Source organism: Salmo salar, chromosome 08 (genome assembly GCF_965601325.2).
Source record: "Salmo salar chromosome 08, fSalSal1, whole genome shotgun sequence".
In the NCBI taxonomy this organism is placed as follows: Eukaryota; Metazoa; Chordata; class Actinopteri; order Salmoniformes; family Salmonidae; genus Salmo; species Salmo salar.
Genome location: NC_138298.1, coordinates 13,462,198 through 13,480,942, shown reverse-complemented (window position 1 = coordinate 13,480,942; position 18,745 = coordinate 13,462,198). Strand labels below are relative to the sequence as shown.

At 41.8% G+C, this 18,745-nt stretch overlaps 2 protein-coding genes across 3 annotated transcripts; both read right to left on the bottom strand.

Moving 5' to 3' along the window:
* Positions 1–2,860: 2,860 nt before the first annotated feature.
* On the bottom strand, positions 2,861–8,428 carry LOC106610035 (uncharacterized). 2 transcript variants are annotated; one of them, XM_014209150.3, is made up of 9 exons: positions 8,371–8,428; positions 8,142–8,195; positions 7,819–7,854; positions 7,460–7,567; positions 6,961–7,140; positions 6,771–6,842; positions 6,549–6,608; positions 4,470–4,523; positions 2,861–3,379 (listed from the first exon to the last, which is right to left on the bottom strand). In XM_014209150.3, exons 2-9 carry the CDS (start codon positions 8,184–8,186, stop codon positions 3,257–3,259), a joined length of 678 nt encoding a protein of 225 aa, XP_014064625.1. In that variant the 5' UTR covers positions 8,187–8,195; positions 8,371–8,428; the 3' UTR covers positions 2,861–3,256. The 2 variants fall into 2 exon arrangements, with proteins under 2 accessions (XP_014064625.1, XP_045579178.1); XM_045723222.1 differs by lacking the exon at positions 8,371–8,428 and having other exon boundaries at positions 8,142–8,360.
* Positions 8,429–9,017: 589 nt separating this feature from the next.
* LOC106609991 (uncharacterized) lies at positions 9,018–17,549 on the bottom strand. Its single transcript, XM_082978171.1, has 9 exons — positions 17,541–17,549; positions 16,311–17,465; positions 15,901–16,012; positions 15,331–15,452; positions 13,835–13,955; positions 13,458–13,594; positions 12,500–12,648; positions 10,872–11,020; positions 9,018–10,631 (listed from the first exon to the last, which is right to left on the bottom strand). The coding sequence occupies exons 1-9, from the start codon at positions 17,547–17,549 to the stop codon at positions 10,603–10,605; spliced, it is 1,983 nt and encodes a 660-aa protein (XP_082834297.1). The 3' UTR covers positions 9,018–10,602.
* Between the last annotated feature and the right edge of the window lie 1,196 nt (positions 17,550–18,745).

Sequence of the window (18,745 nt, the reverse complement as noted above, 5' to 3'; positions counted from 1 at the left end):
AGAGATTGTGAACGGACTTGTGACATTGTTAAACCTTAAACTGCCTATTTTCTTTCACATGCTGTAACAGCCATACAAGTATGCACATGTTCACAGGACCCATGCTTAGTTACGACACTTCTCCATTGTGGTTGGATAGGAATGGTGTCATGCAGCTCATAGGTTGTCTGGGATTGGTGTATCAGACTACAGTATTATAGGTAAATACCACCTAGGTGAGTCTGCGGCTGTATTGTGATAATAGAATCTCATGTCGTTTGTGAAGTATGAGACCAAATGTCCCCACTTTGTTTTTTAATTATATGTTACGACTAATGACTCATCCTTTTCGGTTATACACACACATTGAAAAATAGTTAGACTTTTGTCCAAAATATTATATAATATAATACGTTTTTTGTTTAAAAAATGTCCCATAGTATGGTTGAATCCATAGTGGCTTGTGTTTGTCTTGAACATCTTACTGAAAATGTGAAACATTTTAGTGACATATTTGTGGGTTCATGAATGAATGGGCAGGGAAAGTTCATAATGCAGTATGTGAACTTCACTGTCGTACGAAAGCATGTCCAGCTTGTTCATTGCATAGGAGTAATATTCTATGGAATCAGTGATAATTTTTAAACATTTTGCACAAGGAGAGTTTTTATAGATATACACTATTTAAGTGCCACAAAACTGTTCGAATTAGAGCACTCAGAACATAATGTGAGAAAATGCTTAGGAAGCAAGAGGGTAAAATTGACTGGTCACTTGTGCTGGATAGTATAAGGGTAGACAGTGCCTGTGAAGCCTTTGAATATAGATTCCTTGATGTGGTGAATGTGATGGCTCCCATTGCACAGGTCAGAGTAAAGCAGAGATCTAGCCCTTGGTTTAATCATGAGATTCTAGAATCTATTCAAGCAAGGCCTTTAAGAAATGTAAATACTCAAGAGCAGTCTGATTTTCTCCAATATAAACGTCACAGAAAGGAGGCACAAGGCAGGATGAATGAAGCAAAATGGTTACTTTGCTCATAAAATCATTGAGAACAAATTTGACCCTAAAAAGCTTTGGAAATCATTTAAGGATCTAGGCTGTAGTAGTACTACCAAAAACAAACTAAACAGTATTGGACTGAACATCAGGAGGGAGATGATATATGAAAAGCAGAGGTGGCCAATTAATTAAACTATTTTTTTACTTCTGTTGCCAGCAAGCTGGTTAGCAAGCTGCCAACCAGTTCTGGTTTGTATGGAAACGACCAAGTCAAGAAGTATTATGTCGAGTTAGGGGTTCAGCCAAACTCTTTTTCTTTTGCAAAGGTAGCAACAGCCAAAGTAGCCAGTATGCTAGCAGAGCTTGAATGCTCCAAAGCCACAGGCCTGGATAATATTCCTGCAAGGTTTCTTAGAGATTCTGCTGAGCAAATTGCCCTTGTATTAGGCATATCACTAATCTCTCTCTTGAACAATACCTTTGTATAAGAAGGGGATAATGTCACACCCTGACCATAGAGAGCCCTTGGTTCCCTATGGTGTTGTAGGTTGGGGTGTGACTAGGGGGTGTTCTAGTCTTTTCATTTCTATGTTGGTGCTCTTGGTATGGTTCCCAATTAGAGGCAGCTGATGTTCCTTGTCTCTAATTGGGGATCATACTTAAGTTCTCCATTGTTCCCACCTGTGTTGTGGGATATTGTTTGTGTTAGTGTGTTTAGCAATACGGCTTTCGCGTTTGTTTTATGTTTGTTTATGGTTTTGGTAGTTTCACTTTGGAACTCAAATCATGCCGCGCCTTGGTACGTCTCTCATCACAATCGTAACAGAATATCCCACCAAGCAAGGACCAAGCAGTGTGTGACGGAGGTAAAGGAGTTTTGGACCTGGGAAGATATCATGGGAGGACACGAGACCCTTCCTTGGTGGGAGTCGCAGAGGACTTAGGAAGGACAGCGACGACGCAGGGGACCGCGGCCACAGAAACCCCAAGATTTTTTTTTTGGGGGGGGGGCGCGAGGGGTGGTCGGCCAAGCCAAGGAGAGAGCCAGAGCCCGCCTGGGAGTCAATGGAGAAATGTGAGGAGGGATATCAGAGAATTACTTTGGCGAGGAGTATGCTGCAGCGCAGGCGTGCTGAAGAGCGTGACACCAGTCCGGAGCCATCTGTGCCAGCTCTAATTGCAAAAGTGTTTTCTAATGATCAATTAGTTTTTTTAAATGATAAACTTGGATTAGCTAACACAATGTGCCATTGGAACACAGGAGTGATGGTTGCTGATAATGGCCTCTGTATGCCTATATAGATATTCCATAAAACATTTGCCGTTTCCAGCTACAATTGTCATTTACAACATTAACAATGACTACACTGTATTTCTGATCAATTTTATGTTATTTTAATGGACAATTGTTTTTGCTTTTCTTTCAAAAACAAGGACATTTCTAAGTGACCCCAAACTTTTGAACGGCAGTGTACATGTTCCAAAAAAGGGAGAAATATTTGTATCAGGGTCCACCTGACATTGTAATACTCTTCTCGAAATAGCTGAGTCATTCTGATCTATACAATATATTTCTACCTATAGAATATATTTCTATCTATCTGAATGTTCTGTAACGTTGTTACCCTCATCAACCAGGCATCTATGATGGGCTTAAACAACAGTGGTGTTTCATTCAGCTATCAATGAGTCTTGGGGAATTTCCTCTCCAACACCAAATGAACAATATCTATCTAGATCTCTACCATATTCCCAAGAAAGCAGTTGTTTCTGGTCAATGGTCAATTATGTGTGTAATTATCAATCGCAATAGTTTAATAGGGAATGAATAGCAATTAGATTGCAGGACATGGAGAGATAGAACCTGCAAAGATTGACATCCATTTAATAATTTATTCAAAGACATCAGCTGTGATAACATCATTTCCAGTACATTGGGAACGCCGTTACAAAACATGGATATGGACACACAGTCGAGATACAGTCAGACCTATGCCTGTTAATCTAGTTTTAGTTTTGTCAAAGGAGACTGGAATAACACTTTTCTTTCATAAATTGTATTCAGAGATAGATTTTGAAGTAAGAGGGGGTACAAACAAGAAGGCAACACAGCAAGTTATATTAGCGCACCCAGGAATTGAACCCCCGCCTGTAGAGGTAATTTGTCATCTGGAATTGGCAGCTTGACGAGATTCTGGTACTTGATATTACAGGTTATATAGTTCATTTTGGGGTGCAAAATTCTGTTAACTTTCCCACTTTCCACACATCCCAGTTACCAGAATTTTGCAACCCTAGTTAGAATGCTGTCCAGGTTTGAGATGCTCAGCCTCACTTCAGCATTCACTGGTGAGTCAGAGCCAGAGGATTCTTCCACCTCTCCAGCAGTCACCTTCGTCTGATGGGCAGAATGGAAACAAGATAGAAGCATTATTAGCTACTTTGTACATTTGTTATTGTTACCTCAAGTGTTATATTAACAACAAATGTATTGCTACAACCTTAGTTTATTAGTGACGTATAGGATTTAAATGCATGTTTCATGAAAATACATGTTTCTTGAAGTACACCTTGGACAAGTAAGCCTTGTCTGAGCCGTAACAGCCCATAGGGGCAGGAGACTACAGTATGTCTTGATTCTGTAGCATGAGGCAGCTTGATGTACAAGGCGCTAGTCTTTTGCTTGTACAAGACATTAGTTGTCGCAAGGCCTTACCCCCAATACATCTCTTTAATGCTGAGTGCCAAGAAGAGAGGCATCAGTTCCCATTTTTAGAGTCTTTGGTATGACTTGACTGTGGGTTGAACCCCCACCCTTCCAATCTCAGAGTGGACACTCTAATCGAAGACAGTACAGATTAAAGATAGGCAGATACTGTTTCTCCAATAGGCAATGTCATGGCGACTTTGGCTAGCTAAACTGATGTTCAGAAACAGGTAATCAGGTCTAACAGCCTTCTGTGGTCGAACTGTGCATGTGCAGGCCATCAAATCAAAGGCACTCCTTCGATATAAAGTTATTTTTGACGAAAATGAAAAAGTGTCTATTGTCACTTCCACTAGGTTGGAGTAATAACATGTTCAACTACTTAAGAAATTGGCTCGAATCTAGGTTGTCCTTTACATTTAGAGAAAATTAGCAATTGAATTTTTTTTTAAACTTCTCTCATTGACTTCTCAAACCCCAAACCCCGCCCTGGTCTGCTTGGTCTGTTTCGCAAGTGTTCCTGGATGTCTCGCGATGTTGCGCATCTGGATTTAGAAACTCTGTGCTCTAACCACAAGGCCACTGAGTTGCCTCATGTTTCATGAGAAAACGTCATTAAAACGTGAACAATGGATAAAGGTTCATTTGAGAGCTGCCTTGGAAATTTGGAAATGAGTCATCTTTATTTGAGGGCAATTCGTTCAAATACATGATGAGGGTTATAAGGCCAATCACACTGTCAGAAATGAAGTGGAGAGGAGGAATAACTGTGAGAATATACCAGTGGAGTATCTGTTCTTGTTGATGTGGCCATTCCATGGAAAGGGACTGAATGCTGTGAAGGGGATTTAAAATGAGAGAGCAGGTGAAACACTTGCAAAGGTATATCAAGGTCCATAATACATTTCTTTGTGACTGCGATGTAGTCTGTGCAATCTACAATTGCGAGCACTAAAACCTTTTTATAATCTGGTGCCACGGTACATGTTTTTGTGACAAACTATTACTATACTTATGCCAAACTATATTATTGGATATTACAGTTGTTGTTCCTGCCAAAACCAGCACCTGGATCTAGGTGTGCTCCTGTACACAGGGCTTTATATACTGCTCAAAAAAATAAAGGGAATACTTAAACAACACATCCTAGATCTGAATGAAAGAAATAATCTTATTAAATACTTTTTTCTTTACATAGTTGGATGTGCTGACAACAAAATCACACAAAAATAATCAATGGAAATCCAATTTATCAACCCATGGAGGTCTGGATTTGGAGTCACACTCAAAATTAAAGTGGAAAACCACACTACAGGCTGATCCAACTTTGATGTAATGTCCTTAAAACAAGTCAAAATGAGGCTCAGTAGTGTGTGTGGCCTCCACGTGCCTGTATGACCTCCCTACAATGCCTGGGCATGCTTCTGATGAGGTGGCGGATGGTCTCCTGAGGGATCTCCTCCCAGACCTGGACTAAAGCATCCGCCAACTCCTGGACAGTCTGTGGTGCAACGTGGCGTTGGTGGATGGAGCGAGACATGATGTCCCAGATGTGCTCAATTGGATTCAGGTCTGGGGAACAGGCGGGCCAATCCATAGCATCAATGCCTTCCTCTTGCAGGAACTGCTGACACACTCCAGCCACATGAGGTCTAGCATTGTCTTGCATTAGGAGGAACCCAGGGCCAACCACACCAGCATATGGTCTCACAAGGGGCCTGAGAGTCTCATCTCGGTACCTAATGGCAGTCAGGCTACCTCTGGCGAGCACATGGAGGGCTGTGCGGCCCCCCAAAGAAATGCCACCCCACACCATGACTGACCCACCGCCAAACCGGTCATGCTGGAGGATGTTGCAGGCAGCAGAACGTTTTCCACGGCGTCTCCAGACTCTGTCACGTCTGTCACGTGCTCAGTGTGAACCTGCTTTCATCTGTGAAGAGCACAGGGCGCCAGTGGCGAATTTGCCAATCTTGGTGTTCTCTGGCAAATGCCAAACGTCCTGCACGGTGTTGGGCTGTAAGCACAACCCCCACCTGTGGACGTCGGGCCCTCATACCACCCTCATGGAGTCTGTTTCTGACCATTTGAGCAGACACATGCACATTTGTGGCCTGCTGGAGGTCATTTTGCAGGGCTCTGGCAGTGCTCCTCCTTGCACAAAGGCGGAGGTAGCGGTCCTGCTGCTGGGTTGTTGCCCTCCTACGGCCTCCTCCACGTCTCCTGATGTACTGGCCTGTCTCCTGGTAGTGCCTCCATGCTCTGGACACTACGCTGACAGACACAGCAAACCTTCTTGCCACAGCTCACATTGATGTGCCATCCTGGATGAGCTGCACTACCTGAGCCACTTGTGTGGGTTGTAGACCCCGTCTCATGCTACCACTAGAGTGAAAGCACCGCCAGCATTCAAAAGTGACCAAAACATCAGCCAGGAAGCATAGCATCTGTGGTCCCCACCTGCAGAAACACTCCTTTATTGGGGGTGTCTTGCTAATTGCCTATAATTTCCACCTGTTGTCTATTCCATTTGCACAACAGCATGTGAAGTGTATTGTCAATCAGTGTTGCTTCCTAAGTGGACAGTTTGATTTCACAGAAGTGTGATTGACTTGGAGTTACATTGTGTTGTTTAAGTGTTCCCTTTATTTTTTTGAGCAGTGTATTTATGTATTGCTAGGACATGTTAGGGCCATGTTGCACACGCTTGCATTGTGGCAATTGTTCTACTAATACCACAGAACAACCAAATCTCATTCACCGGATACTTCCGCCATCTGCGTTTTGCACAGTCAACCTGGGGAACTTTTTAGTGCCCTCAACTGTATGACTAACGAGTAGAGGTGGCCCGTCATGTTACCTTGACTCTAGCTTTGCCAGCTGGCTGCTGGATGTTGTTTTCTCCACCCACAGGAATAATCTGACAGGAGAGATTATGAGGAGAGGATGAGAGAGCCAGAATCACCATCATGGGTCATTGACATCAAGGTGTGAACACTTAAATGGGATGAATTTGGTGCATTAAGATATCTAGGTGTACGACACTACAAGACATACTACTGATACAACAGTAATGATATACCTGCATCAACATTGGAGCCTGGGGGCCTCCGATGCAATTTGCCTGTGGCAGAACTGCAAATAATGGTACAACCTGTAAAGATATGTTTAAACAGTCACACTGTAACACTGATTATTTTCAATAAATACTCGTGATATCTCTAGGCTTCTGGTAAATGTTAGAGAAGCGAAGTTGGACAAAGGAGACAAACCCCATTGGCTAGTTGAGGAAGCTGTCCCTGTTGTAGTGGCATGCCATTGGATGCTCCCACCTGTCCTACAGGAAGTGCCCCACCCTGCTGAAGAGCACCAATGGGGACCAGCTGGGGCATGGCAGCCTGACCAAGTGCACCTGATTGTTGAATAAGTAATGATCCACCAACTGGTACCACCTGTTTTGCCAATAAGAATAGTTTAGACCTGGAGAAACAGTTTATATTAGAAATATGACATGTGAGAGAGGTAGCCCATAGTACAGATGCGCTGGTTCAAAAGTTACTTTTTAAAATGCCTGTACTGCAGCACCGGTGCATCGTCTATGGCTCTCTAGTAAGTTTGCTTGCAATCATCTAACAAAAACCTATGTAATTAAATATATAGGTTATATTTCTGAAATATGCCACTGATGGTGTAGTTATATTCACTTTGCTTTTTTTTTAACCTGTGCTGCAGCGCAGGGACACTTTTTAACCACCCACACTGTATACGTACCTGTGCCAGAAAGGGTTGCCCATTTAAGGCAAGCCCATTCATAACCCCTGGGTTAACAGCATTACCGACCATGCCTCCATTCACAACTCCTCCATTCCCACCACCACCCTGGGGAGTAATGCACATTATCCTATTACTTAGCTCATAACGCCTTAACTTCTCTCACTGAGTCATACTGTCCACACTATTTATTTATACTGTATATGTATTGATACACTATGTATTATATTGTATTTATGTATAACATTATTGTAAAAGTTACTCTCAGTGATTGTAAAGAAGCTCAGAAAGTAGATGTATATTAAGACAATTTTATCAACAATGTCGTATTGTTAAGATGTTTAAGAAACACACAATACCTCGCCACTACCTGAAGACTGTCCTCCAGCCGCCACCTACAAATGAAACCAGGAAAGCACAGTGGACGCTATCAGACCTGGGTCTCAAATTCTTGAAAAATAATTTCATATACTTTGTGCCTGTTTGAGCTTGCCTACATGTAGTTAAATTAACTTTAAAAAGTCCCAAAACTGGAAACCCTGAATCTGAATGTGCCAAATCAGGCACTACTAGCAAACTCAAGCAAAAGCTCAATGTATTCGAAAGGATGTCCAAGTACTTGAACCCAGGTCTGGATGCTATGGTAGCTACAGTATTGAATAAATATTAAAATGTGTCTTACCAGGAGAGCCATTGTCTGAAAGATGATCCACAGCATACAAAACATGTTGCTCTGCTTTACCATACAAAAAAGAAAGTCAGAAAAGCATCTCATTGTTGGAAACATATAACCGATAGGAGCAATAACCCTGTGTCATGAATTTTCAATCAATACAAAATCAATACTTGAAATGTGATTAAATTGCATGAAGGCTGTTCCATGAAAATGGTTAAGTTGTCATCTGTCATACCTTTGTGAATGACGGCAGTTTTTCCGCTCACAAAGACACTTCTGAAGATGACATGTTGTTTCTAGTTTCGCTCTTATAAAGAGCCACTTCCTCCATGTCCACTGGTAACAGTCCAATCAGAATACAGCTCTAAATGTTGATCTCACAATTGTGGCTTGCTGACCCAAAGAGGGCCTTATTCAAAATCACATGGATTGCAAACCCAGACCAGGAATCTGAACCATATTATCATATTACGATTATGTCCTTATTATAAGCCTTTGTTGGATGAGTCAACTGTTCACCTGTGGTGGCTGTGTAAAATAGATGCCGGTTATTATTTTCATCCAAACTAAAAGAGACAAAGCATCACCACTGACGTAAAAGTGACATCACCAACCACAACTTATTACAGTTACTTCCCTATTATGTCATTGTACAGTACAAATGATCAAATAAGAATATAAAAGAAGGCTTGAGTGTAATTCAGTGTAACCTAAAAACTAAATACTGGACTAGTTTCTCTTCATTGTATCAATTTATCATAGTGCATGAAATAACTTTATCGATGAAAATTTCCTCGCGGGGATCAATAAAGTTGCATTCAATTCAATTGTGCATAAAGTAAAACAATCAAACAGGAATGTGATGAGATTCGATGAGGTCATAATTACGTTTATTAGAATGGTTAGTGAAGTAGCTATATCAGGCAAGACATAAAAAACAGTTACAGCATTCAACTCTTAGTAATTCTGTCAACATCACATGTTCTACTACATTTACTGCCATTTACATTTTTCCTTTTGACATAATAGAAATAAATACTCTATTCAAGCTCAATTTATTTTGAGAGTCAATTATAAATGGTTTCCATACAAAAAAATGCTCCCACATACAACTATAGCTTTTATATGTTTAAAATAAATACTGTAATATTTTGGCCAAAAAGTAAAGTGATCGGTTTCACCTGCATAGAAGTCAATTTTTGTTTTGTTTTCTGTCATCTACAAAAAGCACTCGTAAACTTTCCCCCTCTTGGAATGTGTTCATAACACTGATATCATTGTTAATTGTTTAAAAAATACAATCTCATCACCTACTCTACTAGTACCACTATCAGCTATACAGTATCTACATACAGTATCACAGAACATCCACATATTTATAGATCCAAATTTGCTCTACCTTGGTCTGATTTAATGATCGGACCTTTTTTTTTTTTTTACATTTTCCCCTAAAATTACATACCCAAATTTAACTGCCTGTAGCTCAGGACCTGAAGCAAGGATATGCATATTCTTGATTCCATTTGAAAGGAAACACTTTGAAGTTTGTGGGAAATGTGAAATTAATGTAGGAGAATGTAACACATGAGATCTGGTAAATAATACAAAGAAAAAAGCATATTTTTTTCATCATCTTTGAAATGCAAGAGAAAGGCCACAATGTATTATTCCAGTTCAGGCGCAATTTTGATTTTGGCCACTAGATGGCAGCAGTGTATATGCAAAGTTTTAGACTGATCCAATGAACCGTTGCATTTCAATTCAAAATGTTGTATCAAGTCTGCCCACATGTGCCTAATTGGTTTATTGATACATTTTCAAGTTCATAACTCTGCACTCTCCTCAAACAATAGCATGGTATTATTTCACTGTAATAGCTACACTGTAATAAGACAACATGAACTATCCTCCTCTTCCATCTATGACATAAGACATGGAAGGACAGTGGTCCATCCTCACTTTTACTTTTTAGTCAATCGTACTTTGCAGTAGCATGGTGGAACCGGCCTGATTACTGTGTTCACCATTTTGTTTTACTGCACATATAAATCTGGGCTTTCTCCAATAGATGGGAGTTTTGGACAAACCAAGAAATGACCGGTCAAATCAGCGTCCTCTCAGAAAACTCACCCCCAAAATCCTGTGCTTTGAATTAGGTCGTCCTCTGATTGGTTAAAGGTGATCTCATCACTGACAAGTTAGGTTTGAATAATGCCTCTCATTACAGACATAGACTCAAACAGTTTCAATAAGGACCAATGCCAGACTGATATGTGAAGTTAAATAGAATGGTGAACACAGCGATCAGGCTGGTTCCACCAGGCTAACTTTACAGAACATCCCAAAAACATACAGTTGAAATCAACACAAGTGACTCTCGAATTAAGGTATGTGGTTCTGCCATGATTGAAGGTTATCTTGTTAAATGCTTATTTAAGCTGGTTGGTGGATGAGGTACTGATTGGACTCAGAAGAGCAGGTTGACATCCATGTCCTCTGCAGAGGGGGAAAATGGAAAATCACAAAAGATGACGTCTTTACAAGAGTTTAGAGTGCAGGGTCATACTATTAAACATGTGTGAAAGCACATGACCATGGTCCTTCTGTAAGCTATAGTAATGCAGCATTCATTCATTCACTCACATCTAACTACTACAACTATCACAACATTGTCACGCAAGCCTCATTCTTTGGCCATTGAATTGCTTTCACTTTGTATAAGCCTGCCACTCTTACCATCCTTGATGCCGAAGCAGTGGGTCCACTCCCTAAAGGACACCTGTTTGTCTTTGTCTGCGTCGCACTCCTGGAAGAAGCGGGAGGTACAATGCTCCATGGGGACTAACGGGACCCTCAGGGGGGCCAGCTCAGAGTGGGACAGGAACCTGGATAGGAACACCAGTGTCATGTTCATAAGCTTATGCAATGGAGAACGTTTTGAAACATTTTGCAACAGAAAACAAAAATGAGTGTCTCTAATTGTGCATTACTGGCATCTAGATCACCAACAAACTAACATGGTCCAAGCACACCAAGACAGTCGCGAAGAGGGCACGACAAAACCTATTCCCCCTAAGGAGACTGAAATGATTTGGCATGGGTCCTCAGATCCTCAAAAGGTTTTACAGCTGCACCATTGAGAGCATCCTGACGAGTTGCATCATTGCCTGGTATGGCAACTGCTCGGCCTCCGACCGCAAGGCACTACAGAGCGTAATGCATACGGCCCAGTACATCACCGGGGCCAAGCTTCCTGCCATCCAGCACCTCCATACCAGGCGGTGTCAGAGGAAGGCCCTAAAAATTGTCAAAGACTCCAGCCACCCTAGTCATAGATTGTTCTCTCTGCTACCTCACGGCAAGCGGTACCGGAGCGCCAAGTCTAGGTCCAAGAGGCTTCTAAACAGCTTCTACCCCCAAGCCAAAAGACTCCTGAACAGCTAATCAAATGGCTGCCCAGACTATTTGCATTGCCCCCCCCCACTTCTACGCTGCTGCTACTCTCTGTTATTATCTATGCATAGTCACTTTAATAACTCTACCTACATGTAAATATTACCTCAATTACCTCAACACCGGTGCCCCTGCACATTGACTCTGTATCGGTACCCCCTGTATATGTCCCCGCTACTGTTATTTACTGCTGCTCTTTAATTATTTGTTATTCTTATCTCTTACTTTTTTATTTTTTTATCTTACAGTGAGGGAAAAAAGTATTTGATCCCCTGCTGATTTTGTACGTTTGCCCACTGACAAAGAAATGATCAGTCTATAATTTTAATGGTAGGTTTATTTGAACAGTGAGAGACAGAATAACAACAACAAAACTACAGAAAAACGCATGTCAAAAATGTTATCAATTGATTTGCATTTTAATGAGGGAAATAAGTATTGGATGTTGGATGGTGAGCCGTGCATTGCATGACGTGCAATTTTGTGCTGTTCCTATCAGGTACATGTTAAAGATATTATATTGTAATTGTATTATTTTGATAACTACATTCCCCAGTGAACAAGCACCAAACCAGCGGTAGGTTGTTGGTTGCAAAGCACTTGCGTGAGTGCAGAGTTGGATGGTGAGCCGTGCAATTTTGTGCTGTTCCTATCAGAATAAAGCTCCATGACTGGTGCTACAAGTTGGAGTTTGTGCCGATGATTGATTGTACACAACGCAAGAAGAGTACTGTTACACTGCACTAGGCGTGTAACTTTTTACAGATGCTCATATTAATTTCAATGGAAGCTTGGCGTAAGCAAGAGGCTCCGCAAGAGGCTCTTGCTTCTCAGTGTAAAATTATGTTCTGGTTCTTTTTCATGATAATGACATCAACAAAAAAATGCATCTTTCTCATGAAGTACTGTACCTGTCAGAAGGGTGCTGGTCCATCTGAGCAAACTGCCAGTGCACGGGATAGATGTACATGTTGTAGTTCTTCTCAAAGTCCTGGGCCAGCAACTCGATGGGGTGGTCGCCGGCATGGAGGCGCCTCTCACTCTCGTGGATCTTTCTCACCTGGGAGATTGACATCATCATCATTTATGGTCACACATGAATAATAAAGTTTTATTGAATTGAATATGAATATGTGCTAAGAAGAAAATCAGATGTGATGCGCTGGTGATTTTATGTCTTTATGTAATACTATCAGTCACTAAGAATGCAGTTGGTTAAACTTCATAAAGCCCCTTTAAATGTGTCACGTCCTGACCATAGTAAGTTGTTATTTTCTATGGTAGAGTAGGTCAGGGCGTGACAGGGGGGGTTTTCTAGTTTAGTTTTTCTATCTTGTTATGTTCTAGTTTTGTATTTCTATGTTGGGTTGTTCTAGTTGTTGTATTTCTATGTTGGGCTTTGTTTGAGATGATCTCCATTTAGAGGCAGCTGGTCATCGTTGTCTCTAATTGGAGGTCATATTTAAGTTGGTGTTTGTCCCACCTTGGTTTGTGGGAGATTAATTTTGAGTAGTGTATGTTTCACCTCTGCGTCACGGTTTGTTGTTTATTGTCATTCAGTTTATTTATGTATTGCATAGTTTCACAGTATAAATAAAATGTGGAACGACACACACGCTGCACTTTGGTCCGCTCATTCCTACGACAGCCATGACAAAATGAATATGAATTATTTAGAAAATATAAATAATTGAACTAATATAACCCCTTTATAGATGGTATGTCTAATGTGAAGTGTTACCCTCAAATTTTAAGCTTATAGTTAAGGGTGTCCATACGAGGGTTTTTTCAAATCTAGGGATCCAATGATATTCAATTAAATAAAAATGCATAAAAATGAAATCCAAATAAAAAAATATATTTACTCACTCTAATGCGTTGCTTGGGGATGAGGAAGCCAGGGGACATAGAGTCATGTTCATAGAGATGCAGCAAGACGTTCTTCAACCAGTCGCGCATACGCAGAGGAAACTGGACCAGTTCGGCATTCATACACGGTGCTATGACTAACAGAGAGAGCAAGGTAGGGGAAGAAAGAGAGAGAGTGAGAAAGAGAGCAGAGGGAGAGACAAGGTAAGATGAGAATTGAGAATTAAATACAGAGTGAGAAACAGATGAGAGAGAGAAATAAAAAGATAGGGAGTAGAAGAAATGTACAAAAATGTGTTATACTTTATGTAGCTATTTCATGTTAGTTACTGTATTGGTCAGAAACTGTAGAGGTGGTCTGACTATAGCTGTCTTACATTTGCAGGGTCCAGTGTAGTCCAGGTGAAGTCTATGGCCTCTCTTGGTGCCTTCCAGGTTGCACTTAGTGGCAAAGAGCTCACAGGACGTGTCGTAGGTGACATTGTCAGTTCCACATACCTGCATGAAAGAAAAATGACTTCATGAGTTATGGATGTAACAAAAGAAAATGCTTCAGATAAAGACATTGTAGTGATCCTGCTCTTGGTAAGCAACTAAGCATCACAGAGTTCCAATAGAGTGAACTCTATTGGAACTGAGGCTAGCGCACCTGTCTTAGGAACAGAGGTCTGCAAATACAATTCTAGCCAGAACCAACAGCTCCCCAATGTTGATAGAATATCATGTCAGGGTTGTACCTACCATTGTTAGATTCGTGGCATGTTTCCTTCAAGTTTCCTCGAAATACAGATGTAGGATCAGAATACCTATCCAAATCTTAACTTTTATAGAGGCATAGTTCTTTGGTACCGATGTTATCAATTGCCATGGATACCTCTGGAACTGTCATTGCGCACACCTGGCCCCTATTCCCACTGATTGTATTTGTATATCTGTGCCCTTTGTTCACCATAGTGGGGTCGATTATTGTTACAATGTTTGTTGGTGCGTGTGAGTACCTGTGCTGTGTGTTTTGGGCTTTCGTGCCCTTGTGGATTGCTCAGATGATTACGGGTCTTGTCCCGTTTGATTATCATTGTGCGTTAGTGGTATTTATTTGAGGTACTCCCCGCTCTTTTTGGGGGGTTTCAACCCTGTATTTTTGTTTCTTGTTTGTTTGGTCTTCGTCCCGGTGCCTTTACACGGCACGCCATAATTTGCATTCCTGAGCCTGTCTACCGAATCTCTTCATACCAACGTGACATCAATTTCCATGGTTTACAGTTCCTGACCCTAATAGCAACTTTTCCCAAATGTTTTTAAAGGAACTCCTTTCGTATTGTTTATGTTTATTCGACAGGATAGAGAGAAAGTGCTAGAGCAGTGGGCCAGGTTCAACCCATACTCGCAGCAGTACATACTGCATAGTATTGTAACGACCCTGGGTTTATAAGCGCGGATATCGACTCTGCCGCTCAAGCATGCTTTTGCGCGCTGGACTTCGGGCTAGAAGGTCGAGGGTTCGAGACCTGCTCCCTGCCTGTTTCATTACATTGGTGTCAGAAGTGGGATCGGACCTTGCATCCACGACAGTGCGTGTGCTTGGCCAGTGAATGCGTTCCTATAAGAAGTAGAGTCGCAATCTAGCGCGAGGACGTGCTCTTTGAAAGGAGGGAGTAGTGTAACGAGCCTGGGTTTATAAGCGTGGATATCGACTCTGCTGCACGAGCATGCTTTTGGGGCACAGTCAATAGCGCGCTGGACTTCGGGCTAGAAGGTCGAGGGTTCGAGACTTGCTCCCTGCCTGTTTCATTACAGTATATTTGATTCAGAGGCAACGATTTAAAACTCTGAACCCCACCAGGCCACCCCAATGACCACTGTTCATACTCACATGATCATAGTCAGTGACACTCTGTGGGCAGGCAGAAGGCTCCTGACACACACACATAGGCTTCTTCTCCTTGTTGAGTTTACAGATCTTTCCACGTTTACAACGGAAGTTCTCACAAGGGTCTAAAAGAGAAAAGAAATTACCTAAACACACTCATGCCCTATAATTTTATATCAGTGGAACATTGATGTGAATTTTTTTGGTTTATTTTCTGCTAGATTCACTAAGTCATTGTATTTATGCTTTGTTCATGTGTTATTAATGTTTTAATCATGTCTTAATCATGATTTACAAGTATGTACTTTCCAGTGGTTATAGATGTCAATGGAAACCCCAGCACTACCACCACAGCCATTACCCCCTGCATTCCATTGCCATTTGAGTTTGTACAGTGCTCGAATTCAACATGAGCTCTCATTGACCCCTTAATCCAGTGGAGGCGAGAGGGGGTTTGTTTTGGTAGCGTGGCACTATTCTTCTGGGAGTGTTAGTGAAAGGGCCCAGTCAGCAGATTCCTAGTGTGTATGTGTGTGTGTGTGTGTGTGTGCCTTGCTGAGATTGACACTTTACCGGCAGCAGAGGCTTGGGGTCTGTATAGGCTGGCCGCCAAAGAGGGCCTGGCGCTGGGGTAGAGGTCCACTGTCGCCTTGATCTGGACCGGGTTCATTCCCACCAGAGGAGCCTGGGTAGGAAACAGAAGGTGAAATCACAATAGAGGTCAACAAACCACCCACAGATGTTAATGGATAAGATGTGGGCTGCATTTTAAATGACATCATATTTCCTATATTGTATAGTACACACATTTTGGGAAGCTCTGGGAATAGAGTAGGTCCATCCATGGATCATCGGTTTAATTTCAAATAGGTCACCCGCCGAAAAGGGCCTAGCTTTATATAGGGGTTACATGGTTCAGTGTAGGTTGAAGTTTTAGGATGACATTGCATTATAGCTAACGGGCGGTATGTGATGAGTGTTACCCATTTCCCTGCTCTTCTCCTCTTGGGCTTGTAGACAGCACTGTCAGTGGTGCGGTAGTGCTCCTTCACGCCCTCATCCCCCTGGTGGTCTGGGACTCCCTCTCCTGGTGGGGCCTCATCCCTCTGTGGGGGGTGCTTCCTCACTCTCTGGTTCTTCCTCTGCTTCCTGGCTTTGCCTCTGGTGTGACTGGCACTCTTGTTTATGTTCTTCTCCTCCTTCTCTTCTCCCTCTTCTACAGAAAGATGTGTCCCGTCAAGATCCACACTGTTTTTTGTCTCTTGGTGTTCAGTGTCTCTGTCTGCGTTTTTTGTATTGGTCCCTTTTTCTTGGGAATCGTCCTTGTACTGCACTTCCTGGCTCTTAGAGGCCTCGGCGTCTTGTATGTCGTGCTGGGACTCATAGTCATCAGTGGCAGTGGGGATTTTGTCTTCCTTGCTAGCTTGTTCTTCTTTCTCCTCGACCTTGGCCTCCTCTTTCTTATTTGAAAGGAGCTGGGCGTCTTCGGCGAGGGGTTTCCCTTCCTCAGGTTCGGTTTCAAGGGGCTCTGGGTTGTCGCTGTCGCTGGCGTAGTCCAGATCCTCTGGAATCTCAGGCTCGGTGTTGCTGTCCGTCTCTTCGACTTGAGCCTCTTCCTCTACTCCTCTGTCCCCGACCACATGTTCCTCCTCGTCCTCTTTCTCTCTCTTCTCCTCATCCTCAACTGACTCCTCATCTTCCATCGCCTTCACCTTTTCCACCTCTTTCTCTGCCTCCACATCCACCTCCTCCTCCACCTCTACCACCTCCTCATCTTCCTCCTCCTTTTCCAAGTCTCCCACCTCTTCTTCTCCCTCCTCCTCCTCTTCAGACTGTGTCTCCTCAGACTCAATCTTTCCCTCCTCCTCTTCTTCTTCCTCCTCCTCCTCTTCCACCTCTTCTTCCTCTGACTCCCCCTGGAGGAGGTCCACCAGTGCCTTATCGCTCAGCAGGACGGGGGTGCTCCTCTCACCACTGTCGGACACCTCAAACACCCCTTCCTCATTGGAGGGACCCACATTAGCACTAGCATTGTCCTCGTAGCTCATGTCCTCGTCCTCCTGCTCCTGACTGCTAGACTCAAAGGTCATGAAGGTCGGCAGGACCTCCCCCTCATTGACCTCATCTGGAACAATGTCCTTGGAAAACGAAATGAAAAGTTTTCTGGAAAAACATTTTGTAAATATAACAAAAGATATAGCTTCTGGACAAACTTTTGCCATTCATATAATGAAAGGTAAAGTTTCTGGAGAATCCTTGTCAATGTATTCTGTTTTTATAGAGATGGGGTTTATTTACAGTATGGAACTTATTTCAAATACAGGAGTTGGATGCACTTTACCTTCTCTTTAGCTATGTGTGAGGACTTGGATAAAGCTTGATGTTTGTCGTGAGGTTTGCCTTTGACCTTGGGAATAGCAAATAATTCTTGATAAAATATCATTAGACTTGGGGTTATTCAACAGGGCTACAATGATTGGCATCATACATTTTTATTAAAAAGCTGTTCATAAAGTAAGAGTGGATTTATCAGTACTTACAGACACAGGAAATGCTGAGGCCAATAGCCAAAGGAATATTAAACGGGTCTTCATACCTATAACGACATCAAATTAAATGGAATATATTATTTATTAGTATTTATAATTGAGTGTAAAGTTTAAAGGACCAGTGCAGTCAAAATATTTTTTTCCTTTGTTTTGAATACCACAAGTGGGACTTTTTATTGCTCAATCTAATTTGAGATGATTTAATATTTTCCATTGGCCTAACGGACACATGCTCACATGCTTGTGCACTTTTAATTGACTGAAATTATCGAGATATCAAAGTGTCACCAACTAAATTTTTAACAATAGGCCGGGCGATCATTTTTCACATGCAAATAGCCATTTTCGGGAAGTGCTCAAGGCATGCCATTCCATGACAGCAGCATTTCTTTTTCAACAATGTTTTGAAGCAATGGGCCTTATCAGTCCTCCTTGACAACAAAAATATAAACAGAGTAGGCTAATAAGTCCTTCGTTTTTGGGTTATGTTCAGATAAAAATATTTTTCTAATCAATATTTCCAAGTCATATTATTGAAGATCAAGGGGTATTTAATCAACTGAAATGACTATAAATCTGACAGACTTAGTTTTTTAATATAAAGATATAGCCTAATTGTATTATTATCTGTATTGAAGTAGAAAGCAATGGGTTAGAAATATACCTAACCCATAAAGTAAAAATGCAACATCCATTTATGGCCAGCTAAACTCTAACATTGATTGATTCTGCAATAGATGTTGTTCAATTGGTACTATTCCTTTGTGTCTTCTACTAATGCCTCTTAATAGGAAAGTAATCAGATTATGTTACTGAGTTTGGGTAATCCAAAAAATGACGTTACTGATATACGTTTGGACAGGTAACTA